This window comes from Chenopodium album, chromosome 3, assembly GCF_948465745.1.
Source record: "Chenopodium album chromosome 3, dcCheAlbu1.1, whole genome shotgun sequence".
NCBI lineage: Eukaryota > Viridiplantae > Streptophyta > Magnoliopsida > Caryophyllales > Amaranthaceae > Chenopodium > Chenopodium album.
In genome coordinates, this window is record NC_137836.1 from 9,608,755 (window position 1) to 9,628,174 (window position 19,420).

General features: G+C 36.1%; 1 protein-coding gene across 5 annotated transcripts; it reads right to left on the reverse strand.

Moving 5' to 3' along the window:
- Positions 1–178: 178 nt before the first annotated feature.
- LOC145611383 (pentatricopeptide repeat-containing protein At1g62260, mitochondrial-like) lies at positions 179–18,666 on the reverse strand. 5 transcript variants are annotated; one of them, XM_081666739.1, is made up of 7 exons: positions 18,547–18,666; positions 15,380–18,166; positions 14,111–14,215; positions 13,488–13,565; positions 12,345–12,424; positions 2,676–2,762; positions 179–1,000 (listed from the first exon to the last, which is right to left on the reverse strand). In XM_081666739.1, the coding sequence occupies exon 2, from the start codon at positions 18,117–18,119 to the stop codon at positions 16,170–16,172; it is 1,950 nt and encodes a 649-aa protein (XP_081522865.1). In that variant the 5' UTR covers positions 18,120–18,166; positions 18,547–18,666; the 3' UTR covers positions 179–1,000; positions 2,676–2,762; positions 12,345–12,424; positions 13,488–13,565; positions 14,111–14,215; positions 15,380–16,169. The 5 variants fall into 5 exon arrangements, with proteins under 5 accessions (XP_081522865.1, XP_081522837.1, XP_081522858.1 ...); XM_081666711.1 differs by having other exon boundaries at positions 14,053–14,215; XM_081666732.1 differs by having other exon boundaries at positions 179–1,044; positions 14,053–14,215.
- Positions 18,667–19,420: the final 754 nt, after the last annotated feature.

A 19,420-nucleotide genomic window follows, 5' to 3' on the forward strand; every position in this document is an offset into this window, starting at 1 on the left:
GATTTAAACTCACGTGGACATAATTATTTAGTATAACTCAACTTTAACGACCATATCAGACGCGATCCAATTATCCGAACTGACACCCCTTTATGTCATAAATCATAATGTGGGTATAAATTTCAATTTAGAGTAGTGACAATACCAACCCACTTTCTAGTCGGTCCGATAGGGTGCATTCTTCTTTCCTTAAATAAGGGGAAGAAAAAAAACACCCACTACCCCCCAACCCCCTGGTACTCAGAGACGTGCATATGTGCATATACATCAAGTACTTTGACTGCTACCACTCCTGCTGGCATTGTTGCCTTGTATATCAGGCAAAATGAATAAATGATCCCTCTTTCAATATGTCTGAAATTCTTAGCAGGCTATTGAATATCCCTGGTACTCCGTATTACTTGAAGAATATCTATAGATATGTAAAAGTAGCAATCGCACAAATTGCTCCGTGAAATTAATTTATGTAATTTGATTCTGACACTCTCATCAATAAAGTCCAAAAAAATAATTTGCTTTACCATGGAACGATTGTAGGAAAATTACTTATAAAAACAAATACTTAAAACTCATGTAACAAAAATAACAAATTAGTGAGTCAGTGATGGTGAGTACATAAGGCGGCCACTGCTCAATTTCACTTAAAAAAAACATGGATAAAATGAAAACTACGTAGAATAATATTTCTGAATATTTGATCATATCTGGGTTATTCTTTGACTCTAGATCTTAATTTTAAAGGCGATGTAAAAAAGGAAGGGGGAAAGCAGAAGGGAAAATAAAAAATAAATAAAAAAAGATTTGAAAGCGGAATACTGCTTAAAGGGATCTGCTAAGACAACACCTATGTCAATATCAACACTTCTAAGCCAAGGTCCTAGGAATAAATAATGCAAAATGTGGCTGGGTAAACAATTAAACATGACCCCAAGTACAAACTTACCAAAGCGATACTTGATTGACGGCCTCTTCAGCTTGTTGTCTTTCTTCGTCAATTCAGCTGCAAGTAGTCATCAGAATACCAACATCAAGAGCCATAATTAACTGAAAATATTAGACAATGGGAAGCAGTAAGCAATTATATCATGGCAGAAAAGCCTCAGAAAAAGACTCAATGAAGATGGGCAATTATACAAACATTAAACAAGAAAAGAATGTTGTTAGTGTCTCAAATTCAAGACTTGAAAATCACACATCACTCAGACACCCATGCGGCCACGTCCACCATGATAAATTGGATATGGAGAATGTTATTCCACCTCTCGTTTATGGTCCACAAGGATGTCAAATAAGAAGTTCCAAAGCTTATCATATTCAACATGATAATAAAGTGATTAATATGATCTAACTATTCAAGATAAACACTGCAACTCTCTTTGTGATGAACCAAAATAATCTTCTAATGAACCTCTACTTTAAGATGAAGCTGACAGGAATCAATTAAGATGCTAGTATTCATAACTTAATGCTAAGGTAACAAATTTTCCATCCAACTCCCACCAAAAGCAAAAAGAATTGCTTCAAGAATCCCTTGTAGTCTTGACTGTCGTGGTACAATAGACAATCAAGCAAAAGAGAACTTTTCAACGAGCCAATCAAATTAGACAAGTTCAAATTCTCTTGTAAATTTTACATTTATTTTTAAGTTCTCATAATCACTAAACAGTCATTCTACACATTAACCCTTAGGCCTTAGCATAGTAACATAAATTCTTTACATGGACACACTGACATCATTATGAATGCAATTAGATATTGGATCATATTAATTGCTAAGCATATATATCATGGAAAATCAGAATAACTAATGATTTATAAGATGTTCAGATAAACCAAAGGTTGCAGTTCCTTATTCCTGTCATCCTGTGACAAATTTTACTCGGTATTGAGTGACAGTAGGTTTTTTCTATGGTGTAAGACACGATAGTATCTGATCCCAATTAATTCAAGAGAGGGTTTTAGGTTAACAAGGCTTATCACAATTACTCATTTATCCTATGTATCCAAATACAATTCGACTTATACACTAAGTACTGTAATGTATGTATATATACAGCCATATAGGTCCATGTTAACTATTGCACAGACGAGGCAAAATAGATACTCGTAAACATAAAATCAAAGAACATGACTCGATTCATTAATGTGCTGTGAATAGCCATCCTTGTATTCCTTGTTACTTTAAACGCACCTCATACACATTTTGCGCCCTGCCCTGCAAGATCCAGAATAAACCAAGGTTGGCATTTCATTCACGTTATGTACTACAGTTTTGGTTACAGATTGTACGGAGATCCGTTTTCTGAAGGGTTTTTGCAATGCTTCCAGCTTACGTTTTCAAATGAACCACGGTCACATTTCCTTTTCAACAAAGATTGGCTGTTGTCCTTACTCCTTAGACTGTTCAAATGAACCATAATCCCGAAGATAGACTAAAATTAACACTACATTAGTCTAAAGATTCATGACACAAATAGTTGCAGTTATTATTTCACATTTTATCCATCAATTCTCCTCTTCTACCAAATCCACCTATGAAACCAACAAAGATACAATCAGACAAGTGTGTAACTTTTCTTCATGCTATGTGTATTTTTTGATATGCAAGTGACTAAATGAGATTGACGCAGAATGTCCCAACAGATTATTTAAAACCTGACAAAATCAAGAAGTACCTGGAATTGGCAGTGAAATCAAATGCAATCAATTATGGTTTTGAGCAACTAGGGGTTGCTAAGCGCTGATCCTGAACTTAAGAGCACCTAAATCCAAAAACAAAAACAATAAATATTCTGTGTTCGACTGATCTCATCTCGTTTTGGCTCTGAGTCTATGAAATTCAAAGACCAACAACAGAAAGCAAATTTTTTGTTGTTAAAACATTGCATATCCAGCTGGTAAATAGAAATTCCTTGAAACAAAAACAAATAAGAGAAAAAGCCCCAAAATCCAACAAAAATTGCAATATAAAATCGAAAAATTGTTATTTAAACCTTAATGGATAAAATGCAATATTTATACGAAATAAGATATTCTAAATAGATTTAAAAAATGCAAACCTAAGATTTAAGACAAAGCCAGATATTTATTACACGTGTTCATCAAATCCAGAATCCTTTGTGAAGCTGTTCAAAAATGTAAATCAACCCACCATAATATAAGATGCACAATATCTACAAAATTTTACAAGCTGATAGACATTCAATCTGTGACTTTTAAGGTTACTAGGATGGTTAACGCGCCCCATCGGAACTTGACCCCCATCGGCTCAAAACAATCCCACCTTTACCCACCATTGGAATTGAGCCCACGTGGACGTTATTCAAGGAATTAGTTTTAATCCCAACGTTGGTAAGTTTTTAATCATGTTTCAACATCATTGAAGGCATGGGAGGTAAATAGATGACTTAACTGTTTTGAGCCAATAGGGGTAAAGGTGGGATTATTTCCAGATTACTCAAAGGTGAGCAAAAATGAAAAAGGTGAAATTATTCTTCTCAATTTTCCCTTTTTTAATCAGAAATATTTATTCTAACAAACTATTCCTATCTCTCGTAGAAAAAATGAAGTCTAAAAAACGTAGATCAGAAATTTCAGACATAATAAAACTATGCTCAATCCATTCATCAAAGTTCCCATGTTCAGGATGAGCCACGATTTAAAAATATTGTATTAGTTGTGATTGAAGAAACGGTCATGATGTCATAGAAAAAGAAAGATGCATTGATCACGAATTGTGTCATGGCTATAATTTCAAAGTTTTTTATTTTTATTTTTTTAATTTTTTTTTTATTATTATTTTATGCGTAAAAAAAAAAAAGTTTTTTCTTAGGATTCTATAATAATTTTAAGCTATCAGAATAGGTAGACTATTTGAGTTTTAAAACTGTTGTTGAGGAGACATGGGGAATCTTTAATTATATCTGTGAATAAAAAGTAACTTTTGAGTGAAACATGGGACATAACGTTTAATGTGGAGCAATTCGAGGTTTAACATTTGATTTAGATGAGAACACGAGTTTTTACAAACATTGTACTAAACCAGACGATTTTGGTTTAGACAATGGGAAATCTTTCATGAAGTAGCCAAGCTGAAACGATGTGGCCATACTTTAGCACCATGGTTCAGGACATTCCTCAGCGCTCTTCCCACTATATTTTACTCCTTATTTGGTAAATAATAATTCCCTTTCTACCTTCTCTTGTCCCACTCGTTGGACTAGCCCAATTTCAAATTGTGGGAAGATGTGTGGATATAATTAATTGCTAAATTAATTATGTCTAATTTAAGAAGGGTTAAATAAAGTGAAAAGAGAAGAGAAGACATAGGAGAAGGGAATGAGAAAAATCTTATAGGTTGTTTCCAACATGTTCCGTTAATTGTCTTTTCTTTATTTAGCTTATAAGTTACTATAAAATGTATTGAGGTAGATGTAGAATTTAATTTATTCATTGTAATTCACATCAAAAGTTTAGGAAAGTTTATTTTCTTACAATTATTAATTTCTTAATAATGGTTATTTACTTAGTTGTCTATCCCAAAATATTATTTATCTTTGTGAGGTATCAGTTTCATATTATCTACTACAAGCCACACTTCCGCTGCGAGAGCTCTAACAATTGGTATCAGAGCCGACGTCAAAATCTTAAGTGGTAAAATTTTTGATTTTAAAATTAATTATAATGGCATCTACTAGTGGAACGGTTAAAGTTGGGAAATATGAAATCGAAAAATTCAATGGTAATAACGATTTTTGCTATTGGAGGATGCTAATGAAAAATTTGCTTGTATCACAAAAGTTGCATAAGGCATTAGCGGGAAAAGAACAAAAACTCGGGGACATGAAGGATGAGGATTGGGAAGAGTTAGATCTTGAAGCACGAGCGGCTATAATCTTATGCCTTGAGAGGGATGTTGCGTTCTTGGTAAATGAAGAAGCATCCGCTGCTAGCGTGTGGACAAAGTTAGAGACTAATTTGATGGCGAAAACTCTAACAAATAGTATCTATTTAAAATCCATATTGTATACAATTATACATGCAAGATGGAAGAAGGCACCTCAATCCGGGAGTATATTAATAAGTTTGATAGGATTATATCAGACTTTGAAGGATATTGATGTGAAGGTAGATGAGGAAGACCAAACACTCATGTTATTGCTTTCATTACCGAAATCCTTTGAAAACCTGATTCAAACATTGATGCTTGTTGGGTGATACTCTAACCATGGATGAGACTAGAACATCGCTTATGGCAGATTGACTTTCAAAAGGTTGCTACAAGCGGAATGATGTCTAGTAATGGAAGAGAACACAACGAACAAGCTCCGGGATTGTTTGCAAACAAAGGAAGGGCTAATGAAAGAGGGCGAGGCAAGGGAGGAAAGTTTAGATTAAAATCTAGACCTCTTGCGGAAAGGCCATGTTTCAAATGTGGTGAACTTGGTCATTTTAAAGCTAATTGCCCAAATAAAAGGGTATTATTCAAGAAGAACAACAACGACAACTCTAGAGGAAAACAACATGAAAAACAAGAAGCTAGATTTGTCTCAAATGACGAGGATGATTATTGTTACTTAGTTTCAGAACAATGCAATGAGATATCCGGTAAATGGATGCTTGATTAAGGTGCATCACACTATATGTGCCCAAACAGAAAGTGGTTTACAACTTACCAGAGTTTGGATGGTGGTACTGTTTTGATGGGAAACGATCATGCTTGTAAGACTGTCGGGTTAGGTACTATCTAAGTCAAGATGCATGATGGAACAATAATAACCTTGAAGGATGTGAGACACATCCAGATTTGTGAAAGAACCTTATTTCTCTTGGGTTATTAGAGAAAAATGGTTGCAAAATAGTCTTAGGAAAATGGAGTTTTAAAAGTTGTTAGTGGTTCCTTTGTAGTGATGAAGGGAATTCGTAATGGTAATCTTTATCCTCTTTTGGGGACAACTATTACATGTGATTTAGCAGTGGGAATTGGTGGAAGTAAAGACCAAACAGAATGCACGAGGATATGGCACATGCGCCTTGGGCATATGTCGGAAAAGGGTCTATCATTGCTTAGTGGACAATGTTTGTTGAAGAACATGAAGAAGCCACAAACGGAATTTTGTGAGCATTGTGTGTATGGAAAAGCACACAGGGTGAAGTTCTCTACAAGCAAGCACAAAGGATTGTTAGACTGTGCATACGGATGTTTGGGTCCGGCTAAAGTTGCTTCCATAGGTGGTTCCGGGTATTTCGTTACATTTGTTGATGATCATTCTAGATATGCTTGGATTTATTTTCTTAAGCATAAGAATGAGATATTCGACATTTTCAAGCGGTGGAGAGCAATGGTTGAGAACAGAACAGGTTGAAAGCTAAAAACTGTACGGTCTGATAATGGTACCGAATACACAGAAGGAGCTTTCAAGGAGTTTTGTGATCAGGAAGACATTGTGAGACACTGGACGGTCAGAGACACACCACAACAGAACAAAGTCGCTGAAAGATTGAATTGTACACTACTTGAGAAGGCAAGGTGTAGCGCTCTAATTCTGGATTAGGCAAAGAACGGTGGGCGAAGTCGGTTGCTACAGCTTGTTATATAGTAAATCGATCCCCACATTCTTATTTAGATGGTGACACGCCTTATAGGTGTGGTCAGGGGAACATGCGGATTACACGAGAATTAGAGTCTTTGGGTGCACGTCTTATTATCATGTTAAGGATAATAAGATTGATGAAAGAGCCAAGAAAGCAATCTTTTTAGGGTATCCAAAAGGGGTTCAAGGCTATCGTCTTTGGAGTGTAGAAGATTCTAAATTTGTAATTATTAGGGATGTGACCTTTGATGAAAGATCTATGGTAGCTTTATCGAAAGCTATGGTGCCTAATGATGGTGATGTTGGAATGACTACAAATACTCAAGTGGTGGAATTAGAATCTATAAACCAACAAGATTCGAGTCATGTTCAGGTTGAGCATCCTGGTGTTTCTCAAGATCAGGAAGAGGATGATCTGGATCATAAGGAGATTCGGCAGGAAAATGCACATGTACTACAACAGCAACAGCAGGATTCTTTGGCATCCAATAGGCCAAAGAGGAATTATAAATTAGTTTAGAAGGGCGGACAAATCTCTAAGGCATTATGGGCAGGCAAACTTGGTAGAATATGCACTCTTGGTGGAGGATGATGAGCCAGTCACCTTCAAACAAGCTATTAAAGACGAGGATAGCGAGAGTTGGTTGGTTGCTATGGAAGAAGAGATGAAATCTCTTCATAAAAACAAGACATGGGAAGTAGTCCCATTGCCGGTGGGAAAGACTGCTATAGGTTGTAAGTGGGTATATAAAATAAAAGAGGATCCTTCCAAGTTAGATAGAATAAGGTATAAGGCTAAGGTAGTGGCTAAGGGGTTTGCACAGAAAAAAAAAGTGTTGATTACAATGAGATATTTTCTCCAGTGGTAAAGCATACTTCTATTCGGGTGCTATTGATTCTTGTAGCTCATGGAGATCTTGAGTTGGAACAACTCAATGAGAAGACGACCTTCTTACACGGTGACTTGGATGAGGAAATTTATATGTATCAATCTGACGGATTTAAGGTTGAGGGTAAAGAGAATCAGGTATGTCGCTTGAGGAAATCATTTTATGGATTAAAGCAATCTCCCCGATAGTGGTACAAGCGATTTGATTCTTTTATGTTAAAACAAGGTTTTTCCAGAAGTAAACGATTGTTGTGTACACATTCGCAAACTTCGTGGAGGTGATTATATTTATCTCCTACTAGATTAACCCTATGCACGGTTTTAAAATAAGAATTGAATTATAGAATATTAACAACACGTACTTGTAGACACCCATTTGTGTCTCCCCAAAACCAAACCCAGTGATGAGTACCTTTCACGTCGAATCATAATCGAATGAAACGAAAGTGTGGAAAGTCTAGTGTTGCGGAAAGTTTTTATTTCTTTTTTCTTCTCTCTGTTTTTGAAAACTTATTTTAAGAAAACAGCCAATCCAGTTTGGTTGGTCCATGATATGGGTCCAATAGTAGTGTAGTTGGATGGGGCTTGCAAAGACCTTTCCAACGACATATTATAAGCCCAATTCCGATGAATATTGAGGAAGTTATGGCCAATTTACTAAACTGGGCCCGGTTTGAGCTTTATGTACGGCCAAATGATCTAGGGGAGGGCCTAATATGATTTATCCTTCCTAATGCAATTAGGAATGGTTTTAGTCTTCAAGATTCTTCTAGAAGGTTCTTTTCATTCCTAATTCGATTAGCATTGATAAATTGACTTTTGTTGACTTTTCAGAGTTTTAATCAAAATCAAATAGCATTTTCGAGAAAATTATATTATTTTATCCTCCAGTACGGTAAACTTATCGGATTTTCGAAAACGCGTTGGAATCAGGCTTGGCGCCTAACCCCATGGCGCCTGGCGCTAGTGGTGGTGGGTTGGCGCCATCCCTGTTTTCTGAGCGTCAGACTCTGTTTTGTTTTATTTATCTTTTTGGCTGATTTTCTCTATAAATATCGTATTAAAAACTCCGTTTTAATTCACCAATTATATCGTCTACATTCACCATTAATCATCTACATCCATCATTCACCTACAATCAGTTTTAATTAGCATTCTCTTAAACATTCAATTCTTTCTTACTTTGCTTTTCATACAAAATTCCGCATTCACAAGATCTAGAAACACCTAGCCATATTCGAAGTTGCATTCGCCCTAATTGTGAAAGGTTTTAATTTTTGAGGGTTTGGTCCCAAATCTCTATTTCAATTATTTAATTTAATTGTTGTTTTATTATTTTCTTTGAAGTTACTAACGTGTGTATTTTGTAATTAGAAAGAGGTACGAGGCATCAAAGTAAGTGCTTTAATGGTTTAATTGATATTATGATGTAGAAATCATGTTTAAATTGTTATTATGATATTCCTAGTATCATGTCTAGAGTAATTTTAATATTGAATATGATTGTTATGATGCTTCCTACGTTCTTCTTAATATTTATGATTGTTAGTATCATGTTAGGGCTAAAGCTTTGATTTTTATTGCTTAGTGACATGCTAGGGTTTGTTATTAATCTTGTTAGTATCATGCCTAAGATCTTGCTATTTTTATTATGCTTTAATATTAACATGAACATGATTATGATTATAATTATAATTGTTATAATTTATAATGATTATGATTATGATTATTATTATTATTTTGATGATGATTATTTTATTTATGATGATATTATTATTATTATGAATAGTATTATTATTATGATTATTATAATTATTAATCATGATTGATTATTTATTATTATGTTGATGATATTTATTATTTATTGCTTGATCACACCTTTTATTGCATGTTTAAAGGGAATTGGTACTTGTACTCACGCTTAATAAGATAATTAATAATCTTGTTTAGGGTTAATGTGATTATAATTCAAGTGATCGCCAATAATAGATTTATTTGTGCATTAAATTCAACCAACATAGATAAACAGGTTTAGGGTTAACCTATTGATTGCATGTTAATTAAAAAGCGCACATGAATACGATCAGAATAAAGTAGAGGCCTATTATTAGGGCAGGTTCAATCTCTTTTAGGTTGGATTTGTACCTTCATCCCCGAACCCTTATTTGGTTCTAGACATTATGGAGTTGACGATCTCTTGAATCGTTAAAGGGTGTAACCTTCACCCTGTGAACGGTTTACAAGTTCCTAAAACTTGTTGGCGACTCTTTTGCTCTATTCTTCCCTTTTGGACGCCACCGTACTTTAGTGTATGATTATAGTGGAGTTCAAGCTAGTGGGATTAAAGCTTGAAATTATTCCCTACAGTACTGAAAGAAAATAACTTCCTCATTTTTCCTAACTAATTTCTAATTAAATATGAATATGCAATTCCCGAAAGTGCATGATTTTCATTTTAAATTAAGAAATTTCAATTAAATTTATTATTAACAATTGTTATTAACAACTCGTAAATAACTAAATAGCATAATATGTGTAGAAAATCCAAAATTTAAAATTTAAAAATTCAAATGGAATATATTTCAAAGCTATGTTAAATAGGGTAGCTTAAAAAGGGAAAAATATATGACATCATCCTTGCATTTTGGAGGGAAAAAATTAAATAAAAAAGTGACACATAAGCAATGATGACATTAGCGTTTGTTATTTTAGTATATATATAGATTGTATGTGAACGACATGCTTATTGCTTCTAAGAGCAAGGTGGAGACAGATGGGTTAAAAACTCAACTCGATGAAAAGTTTGAAACTAAAGACTTGGGCGCTGCAAAGAAAATACTGGGTATGGAGATTATAAGAGAGAGGTTAAACCGAAAATTGTTCTTGAGGCAAAAAGGGTACATTGAGCGGGTTATAGAAAGGTTTGGGATGAAAGGTGCTAAGTGTTGATTCCATTGGCTCCACATTTTAGGCTCTCTGGTAAACAATCTCCCATTACAGCGAAAGATAAGATTTAAATGGATAATGTACCTTATGCTAGTGCAGTATAATGTACGCCACGATGTGTACACGTCTAGACATTTCACAAGCAGTCGGTGTTGTTAGTAGGTTCATGGAAAACCCAGGTAAAGCACATTGGGAAGCAGTGAAATGGATTTTACGGTACTTGAAAGGTACCACTGACACAGGTTTATGCTTTGATGGAGATACATGTCAAATAAATGGCTTTGTTGATTCGGATTATGCTGGTCATCAAGATAGAAGACAATCTACTACTGGTTATGTGTTTAAATACATGGTGCTCCAATTTTACAAGCTATAGTGGCTCTATCTACGACAAAAGCCGAGCATATGGCTATGGCAGAAGGAGTTAAGGAAGCATTGTGGTTGCGAGGACTTCTAGATGATTTGGGGTTAAAGGAGGATAATGTGAATCTAAATTGTGCCGGCCAAAGTGCTATTCACTTACCAAGAACCAGGTTCATCATGCTCGTACCAGACATATAGCAGGTATCATTTTGTACGGGATTTCATAGAGGAAGGTAGTATTTCTCTTATGAAGGTGCATAAAAATGAGAACCCTGCAAACATGTTAACCAAAGTTGTGTCAGGAAGAAAGTTCCAACACTGTTTGGAATTGCTAAATGTTGTCCCATGTTAGGCATTACATGGAGAAATAAATGGAACTACAATTGGTTTGATCTCGATTAAGGGTACGTAGGCAGTCATTGTAAAAATGGTGCAACCGAATACGACTTACGCGATTTGTTCGTTCAATATTTTTGAATGATTTCAAATTATGAATGAGGTGGAGAATTATGGGAATATGTGTGGATATAATTAATTGCTAAATTAATTATGTCTAATTTAAGAAGGGTTAAATAAAGTGAAAGGAGAAGAGAAGACATAGGAGAAGGGAATGAGCAAAAATATTATAGGTTGTTTCCAACATGTTCTGTTAATTGTCTTTTCTTTATTTAGCTTATAAGTTACTATAAAATGTGTTGAGGTAGATGTAGAATTTAATTCATTCATTGTAATTCACATCAAAAGTTTAGAAAAGTTTATTTTCTTACAATTATTATTTTCTTCATAGTGGTTATTTGTCTATCTCAAAATATTATCTAACTTTGTGAGGTATCGGTTTCATATTATCTAGTAGAAGCCACATTTCCGCTGCGAGAGCTCTAACACAAACTATCTCAAAGCCACGTTCTCATTGCTACGATATTTTTATTAAACAAAAAACTCACCTTTACACTCGATTTCCTCATTTCCTTGGAATTTGTATCTAGATTAAGTGGTAAGGAAAAAAAATAAGAAACAAAACGAGTACATTTAATTACTATTTATGTTGGGACTAATGTTTCCCCAAGTCCATATCTAATTTCAGGCACTTCTTAATATTCCATGGCCAACTCTTGAATCCATACCAAAATGCCTGAATGGCTTAATTTGAGCTTCTAAGCTAGAAAGATAATAGACAGCTTCAAACCAAATAGAGAATATGGTACTTAAATTTAATCAATCGTCAGCTACAAGTCCCATACCAATCAAAATTAAGCTGAAAAGATTAAACACACATTTAAAATGAGTGCTCCCCCCCCGTCCCCCCATCTCCCACCCCCCGAGACAGCTAAATCCGAGCCCTGCACCAACACTCAATTGGCGGGGACTCATGAGTAAATTATAGTGATTGCCATTATGATAACTTAGCCGAATGGGAGGAACATCAGTGTCATAATTTCCATGAAATATGTTAATAGGCTCTGGATTAAAATAGGTAGAGACATTGACATGATGAAAACCATGAGGCAATCCAAGGTCACAGAATCAAACACGTGATCAATAATGGAACTCACCTGTGCTATAGGAATATATGTATGTATGGGTCGATTATACATCTCAGCTAAGGCTTGAAATCCGCATTGTTTCCATAAACCTGCCACCAAGAAGATAATAGAGAAAAGAAAACATCATCTATGGCAGACGAATAGGATACTCCATGCTAAAAAAGGGGGGTCAGATTCCATAAGACTAGTTCTGCACACATGAGAACTCTTTTCTTCCTATAATCATTATACATGTCAAGACTGTCTTCCATTAGGTAACTACCAGGAGCCATTCATATCAAACGCAATTCAGGCACACTGCAAAAGAGAAAAGGGGGCTTGGGTTTTTTTTTTAATATCCCATATGGATTTGGATTTTAGAATACATTAAGTGACTACCAGGAGCCATATGGTAGAAAAAAAAAAAAAAAAAAAAAAAAAAAAAAAAAAAAAAAAAAAAACCAAGAAAAAAAAACTTATGGGTTTGGAATATCAAACCCATAACCCATATATATATGAAGCCCACCCTCAAAACCCCCAAGGTACGTGGGAGGTGGATTTCTTTCATCCTCACCCCTGAAATCAAAATACAATCAACAAATTAATAATATATATAATAAAAAAAATAAATAAAAAAAAAAACCCTCTTTAAGCACTGGCAGAGTGGCATCATATTGTCACTGCAAACTGACCCCACCACTGCTTCCCTTCCCCATCTCTATATCTTATCCTTCCTCCACCACTGCTGCCCTTCCCCACCATGCAACAACATCAACCAGCAAGAAACAAAAAGGGAAAAAATAAACCATGCCACCACCTCAGCAATCACCAACAAAAAAGAAGGATCTTAATTCATTCAGAGCTCTTCAACAGTCTTCAGATCTAATGACCAAATCAGCCCAAATGTTCCAATTGTACAACTTTAGTTAGCTAAATAACAGAGTAACAGCAATAGGCCAGGAGAAGATGTATCAGATATGACAGTGTGACGAGACAGAAGAGGTGGTGGTCCATTAGCAGACTTTATTATAATAGTTTCTATAATAAAATTGGCATGTTTGGAAAGTGAACGGGAGGGGGGGAGGTAAGAGAAGACGAGAGCCAAAAACGAATGGTGGGAGGAGCACATGTATAGGAGAGATAGCAGTGGAAATGTAGAGTTATGATGCACACCTTGTCTTTGCGCTTCTTCTTACAATAGGATGTAAAGCCTTCTATAATAAACTGTGAAAAATGATCTTCCTTGAGCTCCTGCATACAGAAAAAGGGATGTGATGAATGAGAAGAAAACAAAATATCCATAACCACAGAAATGCAACAGTGAGAGCTGCATGGGCAACACAGCAGCAGAAGCAGAGATAAAGGTGAATGGTACAAGCTGCCACCCCCCCTCCCCCCCCCCCCCCCCCCCCCCCCCACACACACACACACACAATAACATCCAAAAAAATGACAAGCAATAGAAAAATAGTTGTATATATCCAAAAAATTACAAGAAATAAATAATAAATATATATAATCGACTTGCCCCCCTCGAAATAAATTTCCAGTTCAGCCTTCCATTTCACCCTCCACATTGTTGACTTATGAAAAATGGAAAAACAATAGTACATAAAATAGAGTTGACTGAAGCAACTGCTTCAATATTCACAAGACTTCATGAAATGAACACCTGAGCAATCCTAATGCAAAGGAAAATTTTTCACCAAATAACATAAAAATGCGTAAAGCCCCCTACAATATAATCTTCACACATCTGCCTGGTCAAATCATAATGCCTCCGAAACCCCACAAACCTGATCTGCAACAGCTCTAAATAAACAATTACCATCCTCCAGCATTCTTTTAACATCCAAACCTTTAGCACGTCTAATATCAATCTCAAACTGTCGCTCTCTCTCCTGTAATAGAGATGAGATAAAAATATGAGACCCAAATATAGTTCCCAAGTCTTCAATAGCAACTAGAAATGTGACAAATAGAGCATCATAAGCAATCCAAGGATCATAAATAAGCTTATATAAGAAACTTTAATATAATCCCAAAATGAACCAACACAAGAGCTCTCTATCAAGCCATTCTAGAACACTGTCATTGGCACTGATAAGATCGTACAGGTACTATCAGCACACCATGAACACTACCAAAACATACAAGAAACTGTCTAACAATAACTGTGTTGTTCTACTAGGAAACCACCAAAAGTACAAACATCATATTCAAGCAGTATATGAGCTCTTAAGAAAATTATGGGATAACAATATCCTCACTTGTCACTACAGCAAATATCAGGCAGGTATCAAATGATTAATTTGAGGTTCTTGTTTTCAAAAAAATACAATTTCAATTATAAACTTATATTAAACACGAATTCTAGAATGACACATGCCATTCTTTTGTAAAAAGTTTATAAATTAAATCATTCTAGTAATCATTCTAGAATGGCCATTGGATCCTGATTAAACGTTCCAAAATCCTTCTAATGATTCTCATTTCTCACATAGCTTTTCCCTCTCCATGATCCTAAGTGTGTGTGTGTGTGTATATATATATATGTCACAAGGCAAGGTTTGTTTTGTTTTGTTTTTTATTTATTTTTATTATTTATTTATTTTTCGGGCAAAGCACAGGCGAAGAACTTTGAAGCTGCCTTTTCATTTAAAATTCTAATACATACAATTATTTAACAACTGCAAGACTTAGTAATATGATATGTGATTGATACCTAATAGATGTCTCAACTCCATATAACTGATTTTTTTTTTTTTTTTCAGCAAGTAAATGTCTCACCAAAGGATTTTACTTTTTTTATATGTGCAAACCTCCGACATTAAAATATTTAAACTTTGATATTTGTATCAGCACCCCAACTTCTAGAAAGGATTGAGAGGGGAAAACTCTTCATTTGCAGATTACATAAGATCAAAGATAACCTCACACTCTCAGAATTTCAACAGGAAGCTCTGAAGAACGTGTCTCTATAAACTAAACTGTTTGGCTTACACATTTGCAAAAATTAATAACAATGGAGCCAAAAACATAAGACCTCCGTGAAAATTAAGTACCTTACAATCAATATTGAGCAGTCTTTGACTCTTCTTCCTTACAATTTTTTTTTGCTGCTGCCATTTCCACACCAAAACGTGCCACTCTCCTCTGGATCCCCAACAACTGTGAATCTACCCCCAAATTGGCGAGTAGCAGTAGAGTAACATACAAAGAGCAGATTTTGCACACTCTTTGCAGCCTGATTACAGGGAAAACTCCAATTATTTAACCTATCTGCTGGGCTTCACCTGTATGAAGAGCTTAATAGGCAATAGAACACTTTAAAGTCTAGAGTTTGATTTGCTGTTGCAGATAATGTTCTCCACCCTGATACTCTGGGGAAATCCCCTAGAAGCAAGTCGTACTGCTTGTTGATTTAGAAACTTCCTTTGCTCAGAACTGGATCCCAGCCCTTACTGCTGCATAAGACCTCTACCGCTTGTACTTTCTTTACTATCCAGGCCAGTAAGCTTATAGAAAAACTCGTCTTCTGATACAGTAGCTATCAACCCATCTAAGCCAAAGCTTATCTTTTCAAAAGCTTAAGCCCGCAGAAGTTTGGTGATAGCAGCTTCGTCCCCCAAACTCAGGTTTACCTGAAGATCTATGCTTAAACAAAGTATCCCAAGATAAATCATACAAAGGAGAATTTCTAATAATATCTAACAGTCATATCACCCAAATGGCCTTCAACATGACTACTGCCACCTAAAACCTGCTTTACTTTACAGGCAACAGCTCAAATCTCCAGCTGCATCAATCTTTTAGGATAACAAGTCAACAGTAAGTAGATATATTTTTCCGATATTACTTAATTAGCCAGCTAGATGCTCGTCCTTTTCTAATATTATTTATTTCCATTGTATTTCTGACCTTTTTTGCATCTTCCCACTGTTCCACATCAGCATACATGTTGTGAAGCAACACATAGGATGCTGAACTTTCTGGTTCAAGCTTTGATAGAGCCTCTGAAGCAACTTGAGCCAGCTTTACATTGTTATGTATCCTACAAGCTCCTAGCAGAGCACCCCATATGGTTTTATCAGGCTTGTGGGGCATGCTATAAATTAAATCCATGGCCTCTTGTAGGTTGCCATGACGAGCCACGATGTCGACTAGTGCAGCATAATGTTCGATCTTGGGTTCAATTCCATAATCCAAAAGCATAGACACAAAATACTTGTGGCCCTCTTTCAATAAGCCAGCATGGGCACAAGCATTCAAGACTGATACAAATGTAATAACGGTGGGAATCACTTTTAACCTCTTCATTTCCTCAAAAAGCTCTAGAGCTGCTACTGCGTATCCATGAGATGCATATCCACCTATAATTGCATTCCAAGAGATTACATCCTTCTGCATCCCCATCTCATTAAACTTGATTCTGGCCTCTGTTATTGCCCCACACCTAGAGTACATAGTAATAAGTGAATTATTGATTGGCATATCTGCAATAAGTATTTTGGTAATCAGCTGATGGATCTGCCTGCCTAAATCAAGGGCAGCAAGGCCAGTACAGACACTAAGAACTGATGATAGAGTGTGCCTATCAGGCCTCACCTCTTCAGCCTGCATCTGTACGAACAACTTGATTGCTCCTTCATAGTCTCCATTCTTATCACATCCTGCAATTACAGAATTCCAAGAGACAAGGTTTCTCTGTGGAGTCCTGCTGAAGAAATTAAGAGCAGATTCTAAGTTCCCATTTTGGGCATAGCCTGACACCATCATATTCCATGACATAATATCAGGGTTTGGCATTTGTGAAAAGAGTTGTGCTGCTTGCTTCATATCTGAAGCTTGAACATAACCACTAATCATTGTATTCCACGAAAATGTATCCCGTTCTTCCATTTGATCAAAAAGTTTTCTAGCAGAAATGACATCACCAGCTTTTATATAAGCCATGATCATAGCATTCCATGACACCACATTCCTCTCAAATCCCATTTTTTCTCTCATTCCTCCATGTGGGCAATATGACAATTGATCAAAAAGACTTCGTGCTTCATCAACTCTTCCCTTTTGCCCATATCCTGCAATCAAAGTATTATAAGCCGGGACAAGATCTCCCCTCTCTTCGCCGACTTCTTTTCCACATTCAAGCAAAATTTCCTTTGCCTTGTCCCACTCATCAATACGAATCAATCCTGATATAAGTGCACTAAATGAAGAGGCATCCCTATTCGGCATTGCCCTAAACCACTCAATAGCTCTACCAGCATCACCATTATGTAAAAAGCCTGTCACCATAGCATTCCAAGTGATAACATCCTTCTCAGTCATTCTTTTAAAAAGGCATATAGCATCATCAATTCTTCCAACCCGAGCATACCCACTAATCATTGTATTCCAAGAAACCAAATCTCTCTTAGGCATCTGATCAAACAATTGCTTACCCTCCTCAACATATCTCATCCCACCCCCACGAAAAGAAACATAACCCGAGATCATCAAGTTCCATGACACAACATCTCTCGCTCTTTCAGGCATTTCATCAAACAACCTACGCGCTTTTAAAACCTCTCTATTCTTAACATATCCACTTATCATTGAATTCCATGTTATGGTATTTCTTTCAGACATTCTATCAAACAGTGATCGCGCTTCACTGAACTGACCTAATCGGATAAGCTGAGATATGTGCTTGTTCCAACTATGCAGGTTAGGATTCGACACGAAATAAGACATGGGTCTTCCCAAAAAAATTGCCATTCGAGATGGGCAATACAGAACTCTTTCGAATCGCACTCGCATTTTTTCTAATATCTAGTAACCCTCACAAGTCTGAAGCCATTGCTGACCTATTGTTTCAGAAAATTAAGTAAGTGGCAGGAATTAAATCAAACCAAAATTGTTTGAAAACAATAGAATGATATTTGATCAAAGTTTCTAGTCTACAAACTCCAAAATTCTGAAAAAAAACAAACAATTTTTATTCACAACTATAACAGAAAATTTCTCTTAATTTCAATCAATAATTAACAGAGCCCAGTACAAAAATACTGCCACATTCAATTCAGGTACAAGAAAATCATACATTGAGAAATGGAGTAAATTAATTGAAAAGAATAACTTATTTGATTCAAGTAAACGTATAACTCCACAAAAACATATAATAGGAAAAGCTAGAACAAAGTTCAAAGTTCAAAGTTCAAAGTTCAAATAATAATACGAAGTGTACCTGAAGATAAAGCAATGAAGGAGAAGTGAGGAGTAAAATTTGGGGCAAAGATGTACAAGAAAGAAACCATAGTCGTCGCATAGCAAAAGAGCAACCTAGCATTAACTTATTGGTTTTTGGGTACGACTTGGCATGAAAAATTGTAAAGTCCATGCTCTTTAAGGAGTAGCCAACAGACTTGAACACTTGATCTAGGGTTGCACGACCATACTAATATACCATTTTTGTGTTCGGTTCGAGCCTTGCCTATTTGTAATATTGTTTATCCTTTTAAATGCATGATGGGCTTCCTTCAACTTCGAGTATGAATTGTGTCAACTTGTTATGTAAATTCAAATTAGGAATATGTTTAATAACGAGTTGTGCCTAGTTAATATGTCATATTAACAAACTTTGTTAATATAGTTCTCTCTTGTCTCCCCCCCTCCCAAAAGAGCAATTCCTTCTCTCTCCTCCCCTCCCAAAGCATTTTTGCCTCTCTCCTTTGCACAACCACCGTTGCACGGCCACCTTCGGGGTATAATTCGACCTGCCGACCGGCTGGCAGGCTGGCCAAACAAAAGACACCCTAGTTGCAAAACATATAAATTGGGCCCATACTAAACCTTTAGGGGAAGGAATTTGCCTGTCCAATAGTGTAAATGGTTGTGGTGGTGGCGCTAATGGTCGTGGTGTTAATGGTCTCGTGATGGTGATGCTAATGGCCTTGGTGGTGGTGCTAATGGTCTTGCGGTGGTTGTGGTGGTGGTGCTAATAGTCGTGTGGTGGTCACGCGATGGTGTTAATGGACGTACGATAGTCATGCGGGGATGCCAGTGGTCGTGCAGTGGTGTAGTGGGTGGTGTGTAAGGTTGTGAGGTGGTGAGAAGGCGGA

Coding starts and splice junctions, on each gene's coding strand:
- LOC145611383 (XM_081666739.1), bottom strand. CDS start 18,119: ATGCGAGTGCGATTCGAAAGAGTTCTGTATTGCCCATCTCGAATGGCA.